This window comes from Hipposideros armiger, unplaced genomic scaffold (genome assembly GCF_001890085.2).
Source record: "Hipposideros armiger isolate ML-2016 unplaced genomic scaffold, ASM189008v1 scaffold_743, whole genome shotgun sequence".
NCBI lineage: Eukaryota > Metazoa > Chordata > Mammalia > Chiroptera > Hipposideridae > Hipposideros > Hipposideros armiger.
The window spans coordinates 321341-340757 of NW_017732093.1; the positions used below are offsets into that span (position 1 = coordinate 321341).

Consider the following 19417-nt stretch of genomic DNA (forward strand, 5'->3'; position numbering starts at 1 on the left):
TCGGCCGGCCCAGCAATCTGTGCTTTAACACGTCCTTCACGTGGTTCTGATGAACACTCAAGTTTAAGAGCCACTGGTCTAGACAGAGAAAGCTACAATTAATAGTTCGAGGAATCCAGATTTAAAGACAGTGATCCTTTGGAACACAGTAACAGTCTATTGTCAAGCTCAGGATTTTTGTGTTATATTTGTGAAAAGAATCCTATTTCTCCCCCAGAAATGAGAAAACATGTAGTCCTAGGAGCCAAAAGCAGTCATCTTGCACTATCAGGGAAGCCAGCCTGAGGAAAAAAACTGATATAGAGGAGAGCCGAGAGAAATGCAAAACAGGACCAAAGCCTGACAGTCTTAATGAAACCATGCCAGGGGCCCTCATTCTCTTTGGATTTTTGAATTACATGAACTTATAAATTCTTTGTTTAAACCAATCTGAGTTGGACTTTTTGTTATTGAAACTGAAGGTATCCTGATATCCACTCCATCAAGTTACATATCCATCTCTAAACACCATAGGGAATACTAGGAAATACTATCTATTGGGTTATCGGAAAAGTCATGACGCATTTTTGCAATGAAAAACATAGAAAAAATACGTCATGATTTTTCCAACAACCCAACAGTACTGGCTAGCCTCTCTCTAAATTAGGGTTGGCATATTTAGCAGATAAAAATTCTGAACACTCAGATTTAAATATCAGATAAACAATGAATAATTTTTTAGTATGTCCCAAATATTGCACGAGACATATTCTATGGATTTTATCTGGCAACTCTACTCTAAATGCCCTTGGTTGATCCCTAGGAATCAAAGGAGAGGTCAGTCCCAGTCAGACAGATGTGACAGCTGCTCTTACGGTACATGACTACTAGAAGAAAGACTGAACCCCAAGTCCTAAACTAATGTCCTGCAACAGGTCTAAACCACCTGATTGTCATTTTAAAACTAAGCAGGTTTCTTTCTAAAAGCCAAAATATGTTATACCCTCTATGGCAGCTAAGTATGACCAAAAAAATGTTGCTGTATGAGTATTCATAGCTTTTTTTCTTTACTCTCTTGGCTCCTAGCCCTTATTATACAGATCAGTGTAATGAAATAGGCAAAAGAGAGAGTTTAAATTTAAAGGGAAAAAGGTACTCCTAGAAGAGAAACTAGTAAGTTTGAGAAGGGAAGGAAGGAAACAAGAAGATGAGACTGTACAAGTTGTTATGAGAGAGTTTGGAAGAGGAGGAGGTTTGGATTTAACCATGCAAAGATACTGATCGAAAATGGAAAAATCTGCATTTAAGTGGTATTGCAGTATGGTATAAATGTAATAATACCCTTTAGCATTTTTGAGAGGCTGGAATAAAGATTTAAATTGCTTTTCAATTTAATTTAACTTTTAGGCTGGTGCTTCCTCTGCATGGAAGTCAGGAGATATGTCACAAGCATCCCAGCTTAATAATGAAAATAATAACAATAACAATAGATATCTGCTCTAAGTGTCTTACACGTACTAACTCATATAATTCTCACAATAACCCTGCAATGGGGTTAACATTCTTCTCTCTCCCCTACAGATGAGGAAACTCCAAGGTCAGATTCTAGAAGTAGACCGGGCTAGAACTGGAAATCCAAGCAACCTGACAGTAGAGCTCTTAAACAGTGAGCAACACTTCCCTATTTCACAGCAATGTCTCTATTCAAGAACTCAAGCATTACACTAACAAGCAAAAGTACATAAATATAATTATTCTAAAACACCAACAACTTTAACACATGAAGTAAAATAAAACATGTATGTCATGGCTTCCTTCTCCTTAACTTCTTCTCCCCTTCATAGCCCACCATAGAGAAACTAAGAATTTTAAGATTAATTTACTTTCAAAAGTAACTTTGAAAAGGAAATTGAGTGCAGTCTAGATTTATACGGTAATGTTTGTAGAAGTAACGAATGAGTAAGCCTTCATCAAATAACTAAGGCCACATATTATGCTGCTTTGCACCCAAATGTCAGAGATCAGAAATTATAACACTTCAAAAAAGAGAAAAATATTTCAAAAATGTATAAAATAGTTTGGGCATTATTTTAAAAGTTAAACCTTTTAATTACTAAAGCATATAGAGAAATATAAAGCTAAGAAATTAGACAATAAAGTGACTAAGTCGGCTTAGAAACGACATGCTATATAACTGGCAGTAATAATATTCAGAATCCAACCACTTTCACCACCTTCGCAGCTTCCGCCTTTGTCCAAGCTGCACCCTCAGCTCATTTACTGCAATAGCCTAACCATTTTCTCCACATCCATCTTTTCCTACTCTCCACCAGCAGCCTGAATGATCTTTTCAAACCAGAAATCATAATATATCACTGCTCAATACACTTGCATGGCTTCTCATCTCATTCAAGTTTTAAAAGCCAAAGTTGTTACACAGTTTTCCCCACCACCCATACCATTATTTGTCTTCATTTCTTACTACTTTCCCCTCATTCCACTCCAGCCACACTGACCTCCAAGATGATCCTCAAATACATGACAGAAATGTTTCTGCCTCAGAGTAAGTCATCTGGTATTCCCTCTACCCAGCCCACACCCCTGCCTGCCCTGACACCTCCCATATATCTACCTGGCTTATTCCCTCACTTCCTTAGGTCAAGGCTTCCTTGCACTCCTATTTAAAATAGCAGTTCCTCCACCCAACCAGCACTCTCTATTTTTTCCTCTACTTTTTCTCCATATCATTTATTACCATCACTGTGTATTTTACTTAGGAATTAGTTTATTGTCTGCTTTCTCCCCTCCCTTAAAAATGTATGCTCCATGAATTCAAGGAGTTTTGCTATTCTGTTCACTGCTATACCTAGAACAGTGTCTGACAATCGAATATTTATTGAAATACATGAACAACAGCAACAAATAAAAACATTTATGGGTGCTTAGTATGTTCCAATCACCATCTTAAGTGCTTTACAGTTATTAATTTACAAAATCCCCACAACAATCCTATTGAGGATTATCCCCATTTTTTAGGTGAGGAAACCAAAACAGAAAAGTTAAGTCAATTGCCCATGGACACATGTTAGGAAATGGAAGAGGCACAATCTGAACCCAGGCAGTCTGATTCCAGAGCCCCTTCTCTTAACTACTCCACCATACTGCCTCTAGATTTCCAACATACTACTGGAAAAGTCAATACTTAGTTACATAGTATATTTTAATTGAAAGACACATGATCTATGGGTTATTTTAGTATCCTAATTTTTTTTTTTAAAGATTTTATTGGGGAATCGGGAAAGGGGAACAGCCAAGTTGTCCTTCAGTCTTAGTTGTGGAGAGCACAGCAAGCTCAGCTCCAAGTCCATTCACCATATGGCCGCCTGGCGGCAGCTCATAACCACTCAGCTCAAGGTGCTGTGTTCAATCTTAGATGTAGGTGGGCACAGCCCACCATCCCATGCGGGAGTCCAACTGGCAACCTTGTTGTTAGGAGCATGAGCTCTCACCAGATGAGCCATCCTGCCACCTGTTGGTAGCTCAGCAGCAACTCACTGGCCCATGTGGGAATCAAACTGGCGTTCCTGTTGCTCAGAGCTCACGCTCTTAACCAACTGAGCCACTCGGCCGGCCCCTGTCATGTCCTAATTTTTAAGTCTAGTCTTTAAAATCATAAATCATTTCACAGGTTCCCCAGCTTATCACTTAATTTATTAAACTTTGGAGTTTGATAGTTTTGCAAAATGCCTTCTCACACTCACTTACTTGATATACTGATATACTCTATTCTAACACCTACATGCCTCAAATATGGAAACTGTCAACCAGAGGAGTTAGCATCCTCTTCTTCTAGTAAGCAACTGACAAGGAAGACAGGAAAAGGCCTCTTATATTTAACTTTCTATACCAACATGTGACCCTGTAAATTCCAATTCAGAAAATGAAAATGGGTTTCTCACTAGATTTTAGTTTTGAAAAAGAAAAAAATTAACTTGCCAATTCTTTTTATTTACAAGCACAAAGACAAAGACTTTGAAAAGAGCTATGGTTCTCCAAATTACTTTCCAGAGTGGACACTGCTGATTGCCTACCTAGCATTCATCACCTCCTTCTTCCTTCTAACAGAATCCCACCCCAATACAATACTTCAAGGAAGCCAACACCATTCCAGATTCAGGCATGGACATGGTTAGTTCAAGGGTAATCACTAGTGATTCGTTCGAGAATATGACCCAATTTCTGGTCAAAAAGATGTGAAAGAAGCCTGCTAGAGGTTTTTGGAGAAAGTTTCCTCTCTCCAAAAATAGAAGCACAGGAAGAGACATCTTTCTTCTTTTAGAAATTGTTGTTTATGGATATGATACCTAGAATCTCTATAACCATTTTGCTACTAGCCTGAGGATGAAGCAGCCTACTAGCCCAAGGAGGGCAGAACTAAGCAATTGAAATGATATTGGTTTTTACTGACCCTGTTGAACTTCTGTAACCAACCAAGTCTGAAGCCTATTATATGAGAAGATAAAATTTCTTACTTCTTAAGCCATTTTGAGTTAGGTTCTGCGGCTTGCACTGAAAGCGTACTAACTAAATACCAGGGGTGCCAAATATATATATATATATATATATATATATATATATATATATATATATATATAATTACTTAATTCCCTTTCTTCTACACAACATATTATATGTGAAACAGTTTTATACCGGTGGTGCCAATATATATGTACACATTTTAAGAGATATTATCTATGTTCAAGCAGTAGTTCACCATAATCAGAAGTGTCTGGATACTGATGGTAACCACTTTGAGCACCTCTTGTATTGCAGAAGTCAAACGTGACTTGTATTCATCTTTTGTTAACAGTATATAGAGTATTACAATTAATAGTTTTTCCCCTTTCTTAAAATGTGTATAAATGTTTGTGGCACCCTCTGTACTTTTTTATGAAACATATCTCAGTTTGTTGTTAATTCTACAAATGCATATTAGAAATTCAACATGGGGCCAGCCAACTGGTTCAGTTGGTTAAGAGTGCGAGCTCTGAGCAACAGGATCACTGGTTCGATTCCCACATGGGCCAGTGAGCTGTGCCCTAGCTGAGCTGCCGCTGAGCTGCCAACAGGCAGGATGGCTCAGCTGGTGAGAGCACATGCTTCTAACAACAAGGTTGCCTGTTTGAGATGGTGGGCTATGCCCACCCACAACTAAAGACTGAACTCAGCACCTTGAGCTGAGCTGCCGCCTGGGTGGTTCAGGGGATAGAGCGTGCGCTCTTAACAAGGCTGCCGGCCGGTTTGACTCCCGCATGAGATGGTGGGCTACGCCCACCCACAACGAAGACTGAAGACGGCACATTGAGAAGAGTGGCCGAGAGCTGCTGACGGGCGGCCAGATGGAGACTGGACTTGAAGCTAAGCTAGCTACACCCTCCACAACTAAGATTGAAGGACAACAACTTGGCTGTTCCCCTTCCCTAATTCCCCAATAAAATCTTTAAAAAAAAAAAAAGTTCAATATGAATTATATACCATACTGAGTGTACAGAAATTGCCATACCAGAAGTGATGTCTGACATGGAGTCTTTCCGTAATGATCAACAAATACGGTGAATGCTACTGCCACCTGCCATCCAACGGAAAGGCAGGGATCTTCAATACAGGAAGCGGCTCATGGAATCTTAGTAACATTGTGTGACAAGTTTCAACTTGTTCGGTGCAGTCAGTCAGGTGTGAGCTACGGTTGAGAGAAGGTATGTTTTAAAAGTGTGCCATAAATCACCCTCCATCATGACAATGCTCCATGTCACATATCACTTCTGGTATATGGCAATTTCTGTCAAATAAAAACATCACAGTGTCCTCATCCACTTCTTTCACCAGATCTGGCATCGTGCAACATCTGGCTTTTCCCCAAAGTCAAAATGATTCAGGACATCGAGGCAGCTACAACACAGCAACTAAAGACACTCACAAATGGGGACTTCCTGAACTGCTTCAGAAAGTGGCAAGAACAGTGGGATAAGTGTGTTCAAAAAGAGGGGGAATATTTTGAGGGGCGTTAATGACAATGTGCCTTTTACTTTAATATTTTTTTGTAAACATTCACCATATTGTTTGATCACACCTTGTATAAAAGCATTTAACATAGTGCTTGGTCTATAATAATTATTCAGCAAATGTTAGCAACTATTACCTTCATTACAAATCATTTCAAATATGAGATGCTTAGGAACTGGGCATGGACAATAAAACTAAAAAGAAAGCATGACTTGGAGTGACATTTCCATAGATTCATGAGATGTTATAACTAGAAAAGACCCCAGAGAGCTCTTCCAAAAGCAAAATGACCCCAGTTTAAATGTTAGGGATGAAGAAAAGAAGGGGGCGAGATAGCGCAAAAGGTTTTGACTGCAAGAGTATCCAAAAAGGTAGACTTGGAATAATTATATGTTATCAATATGCTGTAAGATATAAGGGTACAATGATTTGGGTACATACCATGTGCCAAACACTGTGCTAGTTATAGTAAATCTAATCCCCAAAACAAGTCTGAAAGGTAGGTATTAGTTCAGTTTTACAAAAGAAAAAAATAGATCTCAGATAGGTTAAGTACTAGCCATATAACCTTAGGCAGGGTAAAAAGCAAAGCCAGGTTTGAAATCCACATCATTTGTTTCCAAAGCTTGTGTTCTTTCTGTTACACTCAGTCTATAGCCCCCTTTAATATTAATAAAAATTATATCATGTCACATGTCACATAGACATTATTTGTAATTATTTTTCTACCTACCTTGTTAAATATGGTGACCATAAACATGTCCAATCTTTTTTACATTCTATGAAAAATATAAAGCTATTCAACATAAAAACAATGATGAGAATAAATTTTAAAAGCATTATGCAAGGGAGAATCACCATACTTCTAATGAAATAGTTGGAAAACTATAAACTATAGTATATTAAATGAAAGCAATGACTAATCTTTTTCAATAAGATGTGAAAAAAATTCATATGACTTTTATATCATTTGATATTAACATTGTCCCATACTATATCATTTAAAACTGACACCTAGCTTATGAAAGAAATATCTTACCACACACAGAAGCATTTATATATAAGATGAACCCATCAAATGTTCAGAGTTATAAAGAATTGTTCAACCATAGACGTAGAATGCCCAACCTGCTAATAGTAAGGACCACACAGTGGCAGGTAACCATTTCTGCAGTGTGTTCCTCAGCAGATATTTTCCCCGACCACAGGGCCAGCATGCCAGTTCTCCACCAGAATGTTACTTAACTGAAATTTTACCAGGATAAAAATGCCAAGTATGCCAGAGTAAGCAATTAAGTTTCCTGAAACAATCTTTTCATGACTTCAAAAAAGTCAGAAGATACTTTATTAGGTTGGCCATCAAACTGTGTAGTCAGGTAACTTCTAGACTACTAGATTCTCAAAGTATAGTCCAGAGACCTTTATCGGTCCCCAAGACCCTTTCGGAGGATCCAAGAAATCAAACATATTTTCATAGTATTACTACACATTATTTGCCTTTTGCACTCTCATTCTCTCACAACTGTACAATACAGTTTTCCAGAGGCTATGACCTGTGATATTTTAATAGACTGGATGCAGGAGCAGGCATGGAAATTTCGATATCTTCTATTAAGCCAGACATTAAAGATTAAAAAGCCAGATATTAAAGTTACTTGCAAAAACATAAAACAATGCCACTCTTCTTTTTTTTTGAAAATTAGCTTTTTTTCATTAAAAAAATTATGTACACATGTAATGCTTTATTTTTAAATGAATTAAATATTTTTTAAATTCATCAGTTGTATTCTAATCCAGTAAATAGCAATAGCTATAACTCACTTAAACAGAAGGTCTTTGGTGTCCTCAATAATTTTTAAGAGTATAAAATGGGTACTGAGACCAAAAAATTGAGAACCACTTTCTGAACCTCCCTAATATTTATGTTTTGCCAAACAATTAAAACATTTTCTAATTACTACTGAAGAGATGTTGTTGCCCTAAAGGTAATTTCGTAAATTTGTCTTGATAAGAACAAAAAGGGTCTACAGACTTTTTAAAAAGAATTGTATCCACTAATTTTAAAAAGAAGTCATTCATTACCTCTTCCCAAAATAAAAACAATGTCAAAAATAAAGTGCGAGCTAACAGATCACGATCTATAAGCTTTGGGCATGAGTTTATGATCAGGCATGTATTGGTAATCCTCTAATAGTTCCTAAAGGCAGGGCTCTTTGAGAGGCCTATCCAGCAATTGTTCAGTTATAGAACAATCCCAATTCCCAAATCATAACAGGACTAACCAAGATGCTTATCAGCAATTCTCTGTACCACAATATTAACATTTCCAAAATAAAGTTTTATGTTTCATTTAAACAGTTCAGTATTTCTATTGTTCCTCGCAAATACATAAAAATTAAGATATCAGTCTTGCATTTGGATCCAACCCTTACATTGTCAGTAAATTATAGCAGGTATAGCAATCCATAAAGTTACTAAAGGCCTTCAGGATACATGACAATAGTAGTTTTTGAAAAGGCTGAAAGGAAACACCTTTGAAAAATAGCTTTTTAATAGGGAAAAACACACACAAGGATTAACAGAAAAAAAGAAAAACAGCTTTGGATGCAGCAGGAAGCAATAACAATTTTGCATTTATGGTTCAGTCTAAAATTAAGATGAAGATCATATTTTAAAAACTATAATATTAATATTACAGTTAAGGACCCTAAGTTAACAACTGTCTAATTCAAAAGTTATTTAGCCCTGAGCTACTGTAATAGCCAAGTTATAAGGTGACCAAGGGCCTTAAGTAGAAAATCACTTAAAGGCTAGAAAGAAACGGTGTGCCTTAGGTATTTATTAACGGTTGTCAGAAATGTCATGATGCATTTTTGCAACGAAAAACATAGAAAAAATACGTCATGACTTCTCCGACAACCCAATAATCCAATACCTATTTATGAAATTGTCTAGTACTTGCAAGACCCTGAGCAAGCTAAAAAGCTCATAATCTGGTGGAAAGACAATTCCATAGGGGGAAACACACATAAATAAATGCAGAAGCTACTTTAGACAGAATGGAAGAAGTTCTATCTGAGAAGTGTTAGAAGACAGAGGGAAAAGGAAAGGATGTCTTCTAACAGAAGTGACCATGTATCAGTGACCATATGTCCTGGTAAAGAAGGCCTCTATCCTGGGCCCTAAACATATGTAAGATTTCAACAAGTAACTACCAGGATTGAAAGGCACCCAGCAAGAGGAAAAAGCATATATTCAAGGAACAGCAAGCACAAAATAGCTTCCATAGAACTTGTGATGGACTCCAGCAGAACAGACTGGAAAATTAGGTTGGAAGCAAAAATAGAGGGATTTAATATGACAGGGTAAGCAATCTGGGGCTTTTTTTAGAAGGCAAAGGGAAGCCATTGGAAGGTTTTTAAAGTCATTGGAAGATTTACCCTTGGAAGGTAAATCATCAGATGATACTTTAATAACTGCAGATTGGACAGAGTAGAAATGGGAGCAGTTAATGCGCTACCAGACCAGTCCAGGCAAAAAATAATAAGAGCTTGATCTGGGTTAGGAGCTAGGAAAAAGACAGATACAGGACATGCTGTAACCTCTTCACTAATAATTTACTCAGTTTAAACATTTCAAAAACTTAATTTACTACAGAAAACAAGGTTGGTGTTCACATTATTTCCATTAAAAACCATTCACTTCATAGGCAATATTTCAGCATACTTGAGAGTGCTTTCTTTTTAAAAAATCATTAGGAATAACTAACAGTATTCTACATTAAGACTATAAAATGGGTAATAAAGAACGGCATATGCATATTTTCAATATTCTGAATAGAATCTCAGTATGCAAAATTTCATTCAAGGATGAATATTTTAAACTCAAAAGTTTATTTCCATGGAATATACAAAGTTTGGATCAGAATTTTCTATACAACTCTATACGACCGACATCACTACATAATTATAATAGTCAACTTTTCTTAAAATCATTTTTGGACAACTCAGCTCAACTTGGCCAATATTCTTCTACTAGGCCCATATTTTTCAAACATTAGTGTCTTCATGTTCTCCCCTCCTCCCCACTCACCTCTCCGCCCAACAAATTCCCTTTGTATGTCTGCAAGGCAAGATACTACATGATATACGGTATGATTCTAAGGCAGTTTGAATATATAATTCTTATAATAACGGAAATCTAGAATTATTAGAATTATTAACCTTACTTTTTACAGGAAAAGAACCAATGTTGTACTACATTTCCATTCACATGAATGACAAATACATCTAATAGAGATGATGCTATACCATTAGGGGGAAACAAAGGGGGAAATACACACAATAGATGGATGGCAAATCTTACAAACTTTGAGAAACACTGAAAAGCTGTATCTGGATTGAAGTCACAATTATAAAAGCAAATAACAAAGGCTCCAAAATGAAGGGAAAATAAAAAATTCTAAGTGATCATTAAAAGAGTGAAAAAGGTTGATTCAATATTAGTATTAGTTTTAATATAGCATCATTTAACACTATGACTAATTGAGAAAAAACAAATAGGATAATTCACTGATCAAAAGGGCACAGAAAAAAATTTCTACATACATTTACAAGACAGTTATACTTCATTACACTTGCATGGGCTCAAATCCTTTCAAACGTTTCCAAAAATACCCAGGCTTATAATAATTGAGGTTCCCCAATGACACACAATTTATTCTGTAGGCTTAGCTATAACACATTTTTAAAAGACATAACAAATTAATGCTCAACAAAAATAAGGAGTCACAAAGGCCCTCTACTTATTCAAAATCATTACATAAAGCACTGTCCACAATTGCAAACAGGGTTTGAAAATCTGACAACTAATAATTATAAAATGGGGTAGACTTTAAATATATATATATATTACCCAACTTTTCCATTTTCCCTTCCTTTTCCTTTCCTACCAGATTAACAAAATGTCTGTAAGGGTCTCAGACAAAGCTCTAAAGTAGAAATACAGTATATGTATACATTACATTATATGTATTTGAACCTTTATCACATATATGTACACATATATTCACGCACAAAAAAGGTTCCCCCTTTTTTTACTCTAAGAATTGAAGTTACATTAAACCCTATCCCACAAATTAAATCACCACAAATTAAAGAGCAATAAAATACTGCATGTATATCTCTCTGAGCGACTATATTCTGAGAAGAAAAACCTCAGACTAAGGCCATGACTGAATAAAAACGCCCAATCCCTGAAAATCACTAACCGGCATTTGGTTTCTGTAAGATAAAAGGGGTGCGGGGGGGGGGTCTTAAAATGAATAATCACACTGGCAAGCCAGTTTCAGAAGTTAATGAAGGTAAAACACAACGAACCAAATGAGACAAACGTATGAAATGACAAGCTTTGGAGAATTCCCCCAAAGGGAAAGACTGACTTCAAGACTGGAATATAAAGCATCCTTTGCAGGTAGAAGAATCTTTAATTGGAAAAGAAAAAAGGTGGGGAGGGGCACGACAAAAAACTGAACGACACGCAAAGGCAAATAAGTAAAAGAAACGGGTCTCTCTTCCCACCCCCACTCTGGCCCCCACCCCCACCCTAGCAGGACAATAGGATCAGGGTCCTAACTGCAAACTTTAAACGTGTAAACCAGAAGCAGTTTACTGCAGCTCTAACTGCAAATCTGCCCCTCATCCCAAACCCAGCGCACCCAGGAATAATTCTGCCCTGAAAATATCACCAAGGTCTTGTTAAACAAGTCAGACCCATCACAAGATTCTTTTTTTCTCCCAAGTACCTGGAGGATCCATTTCAATATAAAATATCAGTTCTGTCGAATAGGGCATCATCACCTCCCTCCAGTCTGCGTCATCGCGGTCCATACTCCACACCGTATTGTACATCTCGCTGTCAGGGGCAAGTCGTCAGGAAATATATAGAAAGCATATACTTTTTTTATCTGATATTTAAGAATCTAAAAATACGTATCTGTAAAAGTCCTACACGGAAATGTACTTCGGGGTTTCCAACCGCTGGTACAAGTCCAGGCAACTACCAGGACGAGGACGGGGTCCTCCCCGTCTCTCTTCTACAGCGCCCAGCAAAATGCCCCCCGAACTTTCAATCTACGGGCTTTGCTCCTCAAAGAGGTACAGAGAGGCTTGCAGGGCGGAGGGCAAAGGTGTTAAAAAGCGGCTTCCCAAAAATCGCTTCTACACAGTCGCTCTCCAAAGAGAAGAGCTCCCAGCGCCTCCAAATCTTTTAGAGGAAGCCACTTTTGTGTCCCTTCGGAAGAATGAAGAAGAAAAAAATGAACGCGTTGGGAGTAAGGTGGAAACGTGACAAAAGAAGGCATTAAAAAAAAGGGGTGGGTATTGCGTTCAAGTTTCGGGGTCCCACTCGTCTGCAGAGAGCTATCCCCTTAGGGGCCCGGACCCCGACTCCGTTCCCGTCGGGCTCGGAACCGAGGCTGCTGCTGCCTTGGGATTGGGGCCTGTTGTTGAATCCAGTTAGCTCTGCTCGGCTGGGCTCGCCCGCCGGCCTGTAAAGAAGCCCGCCAGTGCCGGCTCCCCTCACGCTCTGCCCTGACTCTAGCCACTGGAGTTTCATTTTAACGGCGCGGAGGGGGACACCCTCCCCCGCCCCCAAGCTCCCCCGCTGAGGCGCTACCCAACCGCGCCAGGCAGGGGACACAGCCAGCATCACCACTGCCCCTTCCACTCTATACCGCCTTAATGTACTGGGAATTCTGTCAAGTGCCTGAGAAAGTGTTCAGAAAACTGTCCTCCATCTCGGCTTTAAACTCTTCCCACTGAGCTCTAGACCTCGGCTCCTTAATCGTTCATCCTCTCTCCCCCCAGCCTCAATCATAATGGTACGGTCCGGGCGCTGGCCGCACGCCAGGAGTCAGTACCCGAAGCACGCGAGTGGGGCGGGGAGAGAGGGGGGGGGAGGAGGAAAGAGGGTAAAGTGGGTGGTGATTGGCTGATCCCGGTTGCCCGAGTCCGGAGTCTGCGTCTTTTGTCTGCCTTGCTTCAGCGAGGGAGCGGGAGACGGCTGCGCGCCCCAAGCGGGCCAATCAGAAACCAGCCGGCGCCGGCCGGTGAGGCGACGATTGGTCTGAGCCCAGTTACTAAGCGGGACAAAGGCAGAAGCGGGGGGGAAGAAAAGAGGAAAAAAAAAAAGAAAGAAAGAAAGAAAGCGCAAACGGCGGTTACTGACAGGCTGGGCGAGCGCTCGTGGGCTCAGGCTGCCCGGAGACAGGCGGGGCTCCCGCTGAGGCTCGGTCCGCCCGCAAGAGTGAAGAGAGGGGGAGGACAGGCTAACGCGAGACACCTCTGCCCGGAGACTGGCCTTGGAGGAGGGGAGCGGACGGAGAGGGGCGCATGCTGTCACTTGGCGGGACGCGCACTCTTATGGTCCTTAGGAGGTCCCGGGGCAGAGTCCCTCCCCACAGACCCATTCACCGCGCTGGGACAGCCCTCCACCACCCCACCCCCAATATAAGAAGTTGACAAAGTAAAGGTTCCCAAACCCACTTGCAGAACCTTTATTGATCAGTGAGGATGTGGCCCCCTGCAACCTTCCCCGGCGGCTAGTTGAGCCCGGTCCTGGCTTCTCCCCCAGCAGTTAGTCATTTCTTAAGGAGGCATGTTGCAGTTCCTCTGCGCTTCCCACCCGACTTTTGAACCCACAGGTAACTCCCCACACCTGAAATAAGTAGTGGGACGCCACAGCAGGCCCCTCAGCTAGAGTGCTCGAGGCAGAAAAAAATGGCTTGCAATTATAGTGCGTGTGTGATTTCTGAGATAAGTCACAGGTGTTGGCATTCTCTAGCCAAAAGGGCTCTATTCTGTTTCCCTCATAGTTTCTCTTCCACAAGCTGAAACTATGATAGGCTTCAGTATGAAAATGCTGAATATTTCCATGTAGTTCAGAAACAGCTAATTAACTTGCTGGGAAACACTGAACTGCCAAAAGCAGATTTGGGTCTGTGTGAAAGTTGTGGCTGGAATTGCCATTTTTCAGACCCTGCAATAGTCTGGGAAGGCCAAAACTGCTCCATTTCCTCCTTACACAGGAGCAACAAAGCCCATTGTGTTTGGTTTGACAACCTGATTTAAGCCCTAGCAAAACCTCCTACTCTGAGTGGCTTTGCTGTATTGATTCGGGCCTGTGGAAGAGTTGCCATGTTTCACCCTCTGGCTCCTAGAGTGGCTCTTCCTTCCTTAAAGGTGCTCTAAGTTGAAATGGTTCCTGGGAGCAGTTACTCAAAAGTGTTTGGACTGGATATAGAGTCATGGATTAAAAAGAGCCACTAAGAATGAATGGACAGGGCTGAGCTGAGAAAACACATCAGGATTCTTAAAAGCTTGCTTTCTTACATTTCTGAAATCCAAATGTGATTCAGAAGCCAGATCAATTTGAGGGCAGGGCACGTTGTTAATTTAAATGTCCTGAACCATTCCTCTAGGTAAAAGATGCTGGAAAGTCAACTCTAATTTGTGGCTGGCTTCCCAGCAGTCTCTTTACTTCACCATATCTGGGAGCCACAAGTACTCACGTTTGATAACTCAAAAGGCAGAACAATCAGTCAAGGGCAAATTGGTTTATTTGTGTTCACAGGTGTCCCTGTGCATTCCCAAACAACATGAAGGTAGGAGAGGAAGTGTGGAAAAGATAATGACTTTCAAATTTCCACAGCAGCTTTTGCCTGGACCACTTTTCATCATTTAGTAGTGGGGTTTCAATTTCTCATACACAGAGCAATCACCCAGGCCTTTCCCACAGCTAACACTTTGGGAGATATAGTGAAGAAGTAGCACAGTATATAATCTAGCTCTCAAGACTGGCACATGGAATAAAGCTGTGATTCAACCCTACCAGCTAAAATTGTATTAACCCAACTTTACAACAAATAAATCTTTGAACAGGAGACCTTCAAAGAATAACAGTGATGCGAGAGGCAATGATGAATCAAAGGGAAGCACACTTCCTTCAGATGGGCTTGAACCAGTGCCCTGCTATGGTGGGAAGTGCCTGTCATATGATGCTGGCCTTACTTTCTTTCAGTTAAGAAATAGAAGTGAGGTTCTGACTGCTTGTCACCAAACTGCTTCAGGCTCTTTGGCAAAGGTAGAGAATGTTAGCTCTGGTGTCCTGGACCATTTCCATCCTGAAGAATTATATTTGGCCTGGGTGTGGATTAAATTCAGCTCTAACAGCTCAAACTCCTGGGTCACAACCTGCTACTTTGGGAGTTGTTTTCTTTTCTCCCTTTGCCTCCCTACTTTAATTTTTTAACTTAAGTAGTCTTTGGTAAATCACAAAAATCTGTCTGCCCTCAGATTTATGCAAGCTTCTTAGTTCATTGTGAAACACTCTGAGAATGAAAAAAAAAAAAGTGCCATGTAAGTACTTAGAAATAATAATACTTTCTCTAACTCCAAATGGATATGGTGTCCTTCACTCTTCACCCTGGTCTGGTATGGTCTTGCTATGAAACTGCTCAAATATGTTCCATTTCTCCCTCTTTATTTCAGAGATGGATGAAATATTTCTTCTGTGCACTGAATATAGGGTATGATCTCAGAGCTCTCTCTGTGCCAGCAGAATCAGCCTGGAACTCAGCCAAAAGTTCTTCGTGATTAAAGGTGCCATCTGAGCACACAATATTTTTTTAAAAGCCTTGCAAAATGGAAACTTTTATTATTTTTTTAAGGTCAGTAGCTTTAACCCCAGGACTGACTTTAAACTTGGAGAAAAGATCACTGGCCCCCTCTTTTTTCCCCCCTCTCTCATCATCTTTTCTTGACCACTTGTCTTCTGATAAGGCCAAGTCCATGCAGCTAAATAGACTAAAAAAATGGGATTCCAAGAAAACTCTACAAATTATCAGTTGCAGATTTCAGGACCTCCCCAACCACATATTTTTGTAAGGTGGGGATGTATCAAATTTTGATGGAAAAGTTTACGTTTAGAATGTAAAAGGAGCAATGCTAGTGGATCTTCTAGAAAGACACCTCGCCTCAGAATTCATTGTCATCTCTTGAGATAGCAGTGTCTAAAATCATGATTATCCATTTTCTCAGAATGGTATTCCTCTTACTTGGTATTTGCAATTTTTTTTTTTTTTACCTCTCTACATCCTTCTCAGAACTTGAAAAACAATGATAGGGTTAATCACATCAGCCCAAGGCACTGAGAAATAATGACATTAGATGAATGAATGGTCTTCATACAAGTGGCATTCCTCCAGATGCTGCTAAATCCCTGGGCTTAGGAGCCCTGTTTGAGGGCTTCCTCAGACCTATCAGCACATAATGTACATCTCTGCATCACTTTTCCCCACTTTGGGTTCTCCTTTAACTTTAAGGGGTCACAAAAAAGCAGGTTTCTCTCTAGCCTAATATGCTCCCCTATTTTGGTGTGTGCCCTTCCGACAACACAGGGGTCACCTGGATGGTATGTGAGCCGCTGCTGCAAACTTCCCCTCCATCAAGGCAACACCTTTCAGCTTGGCTCTCACCAGGAGAGAGAGAGAAAATGAGATCCAAATGACGAACAATAGTCTAGGCTGTTTCACTAGGGCAGGGCACAAACAGGGCAGGCAGCTGGTGAGCTCTGTTACCTCATTTAATCTCCATCACCCTGAGGAGGAGGCTTGTATTTTTATTCTCATTTTACAGATGAGGAAATTGAGACCCAGAGCAGTGAGAGGACTTGTTCAAAGTCACACAGCCATTTAGTAGTAGAGCCAGGATTAGAGCCCCAGGTCCCAACGGCCAGTTTGGTGCTTTTCCCACTCCACCACACAGCCTCCCTTCTCCTCTTTATTCACTTACTTAGCAAATGTTCATTAATACTTTCAAACACTCAGGATACAAACATGAATAAGACAGCGTGCCTAACATTGAGTCCAAAGCTCATCGAGGAGGGACCAACAAAGAACTTAATAATTCCAGGCCTGTGGTAAGTGCTATAATGGAGAAATTGACAAAATGCTGTGTAAACCCAAAGACAGTGCTAATCTCTGCCCACATGCAGGTGAGTAAGAGCTTCCTGGAGGAAGTGACATTTGGGCTGCCCCAAACTTGTATGCACCTGTTTTAAACATGTGGCCTCTTCTCAGTTTCCCCAGTTCATATGATTAGCTGCAAACCTGAAAAAGTTTGTTGAAAACTGACCCAAAGATCAAGCCACCAAAGAGTTCCTCATCATCTTTAATCAGATTGCAACAGCCTCCTCATCATCTCCCTGCCTTGTCTCCTTTAGTTCATACTCTACATAGAGTGATGGCTCTAAATAAAACATGTTACTCCCTTGCACAAACCCCACAGCAATTCCTTTTGCCTTTAGGATAAGTTTTAAGTCTCAGCCTGGCATTCAAAGCTTTGATGATCTAGCCCCTGACTATCTCTCCAGTTTCTTCTTACACAGTTCTTCCTGTCACTCCTAAGACTAGCTATACTGAAGTACTACAGTTCTCAGAACAGTAGACAATTTCTCCTCCATACAACACTCTCCACTGTAAAGGGCAAACGCCCACTTGTGGCATCTGATCTCACCGACTGTGCTTATACAGCCCCCTGTGCTGGTCTCTGCACAGCCCTTGGCACACCATGTTCAAAGTGTCTGTTTCCCAGGTCTATCTCTCCCCTATTGCTCTTGGTGTTCCTCATGGGTGGAGAGCATATTCCCGAATCATCAGTGCCCAGCATCAGGCCTGACGCAGGGTGGGTAGCCAGTGAATGTTCTTGAGTGAATAAATGAAAGTTGTAAAAAGAAACTAAACTCTCCAAGAAGATTCTGGGCACTCTAAGTTCAGGTTACCCTGATAATATTTTCTGTAGGTCCTCAGCTGATGGCCATTTATTTAAAAGGACAAAAAGAAAATTGAAAAATTATACAGTTTTTGGTTACAGAACTGTGAGGAGCAGACACTGATCCTTCTCCTGCTGGCTGCCTCTAGTGTCTTTACCACAGACACTCAATTCCGCTGCCCTTGTATTTTATCAGCTATGAATTGTTTGCAAAATGCCAAGCAGCTTGTAGGAAATTCGGGAAAACTTAGCAGCAAGAAGAGAAACTGTTTCATTTTCCAGCCCAGTTCATTTCTGAAATGTAACACACCATATAGGGTTTTAAAGTATGCTCACTTCCTGTGGTCATTATTTCAATAGTTTGGAACAATTTGTAGTTCATGCCTCCTTTCTGGAATGTCCAATAATCTCCCTGTAATTCCACAGGTCTCAAATCTAATAACTGTCTAACATGTTTCATTGGTGGAGGGCAAAATCAGTCTAGTACTTGTATTGAAATTTTTTGGTTTAAAAAATAAACTAACAGCATATTTCTTTGCTTCTATGAACAATAAAATCGTAAGCATCCTTTAGAAATACTTTACAAAATCTATATATTAAAGGGCCTCCTTCAGCTCCCCTCCCCCTCCCCCCCGACACCTCTGCAAGAGGCATCATCCATGAAATCTGGGGAAATATTGCAACCTCTAGAGCTCAAAGATCACCATTTGAGTAAGAAAAGTACAAGCATGGGATGTCAAAGGCCTGGTCATTTATGTCTTTAGCTTTGAGGATTTGATTGAAAAATGATACACCCACAATGACATTCTTTTAATTCAAGGGTAGAGACTACCTTGTGTTCTGCTCATCTTATGCTTCTTGCAAAGGAAGGACTCAGTAAAGATCACTATTATTCCCCAAACTTCTTTCAGGATTCTATTTCTCCCCTCTCAGTACTAATGTGTGAAAGTCTAAATTATGTAATGTTAGGTCTAAGTAAAGGCACATAAAGTGGGAGAATATGTTCAAAAGCAATATATTTCATATCATAAAAAATGCAATTGGCCATCACATATATAAAACAGGTAATATGATCATTGCACTTAAAGTAGATTTATTAAATGTTAAAGGTAGAAGGGAAGAGGAATCCAATGACAAGCAGTCCAAAATGACAAGCTCTTTCAGTTCAATTCAATGGGATCGTTCCACAGGCTAGATCTTGTGTTGAATGCTCAGCGAGATGCCATTTCTGTCGTTGAAGAGCCCACCGTCTATTAAGGGAGACTCCTGTGAACAAGCAATAACAGTTTTGCTGCTCCCTGTAACTTCAACCCAGCTAAGTCTCACTGAGGCCACAAGATCAGGGCCTTTATTGACCCTCTCCATCTTTCCACTCCAATAGCTTTACTCTGACCCTCTCCATCTTTCCACTCCAATAGCTTTACTCAGTTTCTTATCCTCTTCCTGACCTCTTTGACTGTGGAATCTTAACCTCACACTCCTCCCTTATTCTGTTCTTGCAGCATTGACTTCTGGCTGTGGTCCCTAACCACAACTCAGATTGGTCC

General features: G+C 40.2%; 1 protein-coding gene across 1 annotated transcript in view; it reads right to left on the reverse strand.

The window, feature by feature from the left end:
• The window catches only part of PIK3R3 (phosphoinositide-3-kinase regulatory subunit 3), an 86837-nt gene extending 74180 nt beyond the window's left edge, over nt 1–12657 (reverse strand). Inside the window, exon 1 of the mRNA XM_019627990.1 lies at nt 11846–12657. Within this exon, the coding sequence (XP_019483535.1) occupies nt 11846–11951 (106 nt within the window). The 5' untranslated portion in view covers nt 11952–12657. The remainder of the gene's footprint in view (nt 1–11845) is intronic.
• Between the last annotated feature and the right edge of the window lie 6760 nt (nt 12658–19417).